The sequence below is a fragment of the Dipodomys ordii genome, unplaced genomic scaffold, assembly GCF_000151885.1.
Source record: "Dipodomys ordii isolate 6190 unplaced genomic scaffold, Dord_2.0 Scaffold17, whole genome shotgun sequence".
In the NCBI taxonomy this organism is placed as follows: domain Eukaryota; kingdom Metazoa; phylum Chordata; class Mammalia; order Rodentia; family Heteromyidae; genus Dipodomys; species Dipodomys ordii.
In genome coordinates this window covers 19,132,235-19,132,930 of record NW_012267233.1, presented here as the reverse complement: position 1 = coordinate 19,132,930, position 696 = coordinate 19,132,235, and the positions used below count along the sequence as shown (strand labels likewise).

At 68.2% G+C, this 696-nt stretch overlaps 1 protein-coding gene across 1 annotated transcript in view; it reads right to left on the bottom strand.

The window, feature by feature from the left end:
• Nbn (nibrin) overlaps positions 1-293 on the bottom strand; it is a 57,503-nt gene extending 57,210 nt beyond the window's left edge. Inside the window, exon 1 of the mRNA XM_013012404.1 lies at positions 125-293. Within this exon, the coding sequence (XP_012867858.1) occupies positions 125-155 (31 nt within the window). The 5' untranslated portion in view covers positions 156-293. The remainder of the gene's footprint in view (positions 1-124) is intronic.
• Between the last annotated feature and the right edge of the window lie 403 nt (positions 294-696).

Below are 696 nucleotides of genomic sequence, written 5' to 3'. Positions count from 1 at the left end.
GCGGGAGCCGAGGCGGCGCCGGAAGGCGGCGGGAATGGACCGGAAGCGTCGCCCGCCGAACTTTCCACACCTCAGCGGCTCCCGGGAAATCCGGCCCCCGTTCCCCGCTCCTTCCCGCACTTACCGGGGGCCGGGGCCCTGAGCAACTTCCACATGGTTCCGGCGCCCTCGAGTCCCGGCGGAGCACAGCCGCGGATTCCCGGCCCTCCGCCGGGCGCGGGCTCACAACGCCCCGCTCCGAGACGTGCGCGCTCCGGAGAGCGGGCGAGCCCCGCGCAAACTGGGACGTGGTCGGCGTGCGACGTGGCCGCCAGGGCTCCCCCTGCTGGCAGGGGAGGAGCCCGCGCTCGGAGGCGGGGAGGGTGCGTCCGGATTCGCCGCGCCGAGGATTGCCTGCTACCGGCCGGGCTCCGCGGCCTCGGCCTGGAATCCCACCGGCTTAAAACTGGGCAGGATCTGAGTGCCGGGCCAGCCTGGCAAACTGAGGAGAGCTCCTTCCCCGCCAAAACAGAGTGTGGCGTTCTGGGGCCGTAATCCCAGCTACATTGGAGGCCATAGGTAGGAGGATTGAAATCCTCTAGGCCCTGAGCAAACCAGGCCAGACCCGACCCTACCTGAACCATAATCGAGAAGAAAAGACGTGCTGCGTTCACATGTTCAAGTGCTGTGCCCAAGTGCAGGCCCTGATTGAAACCC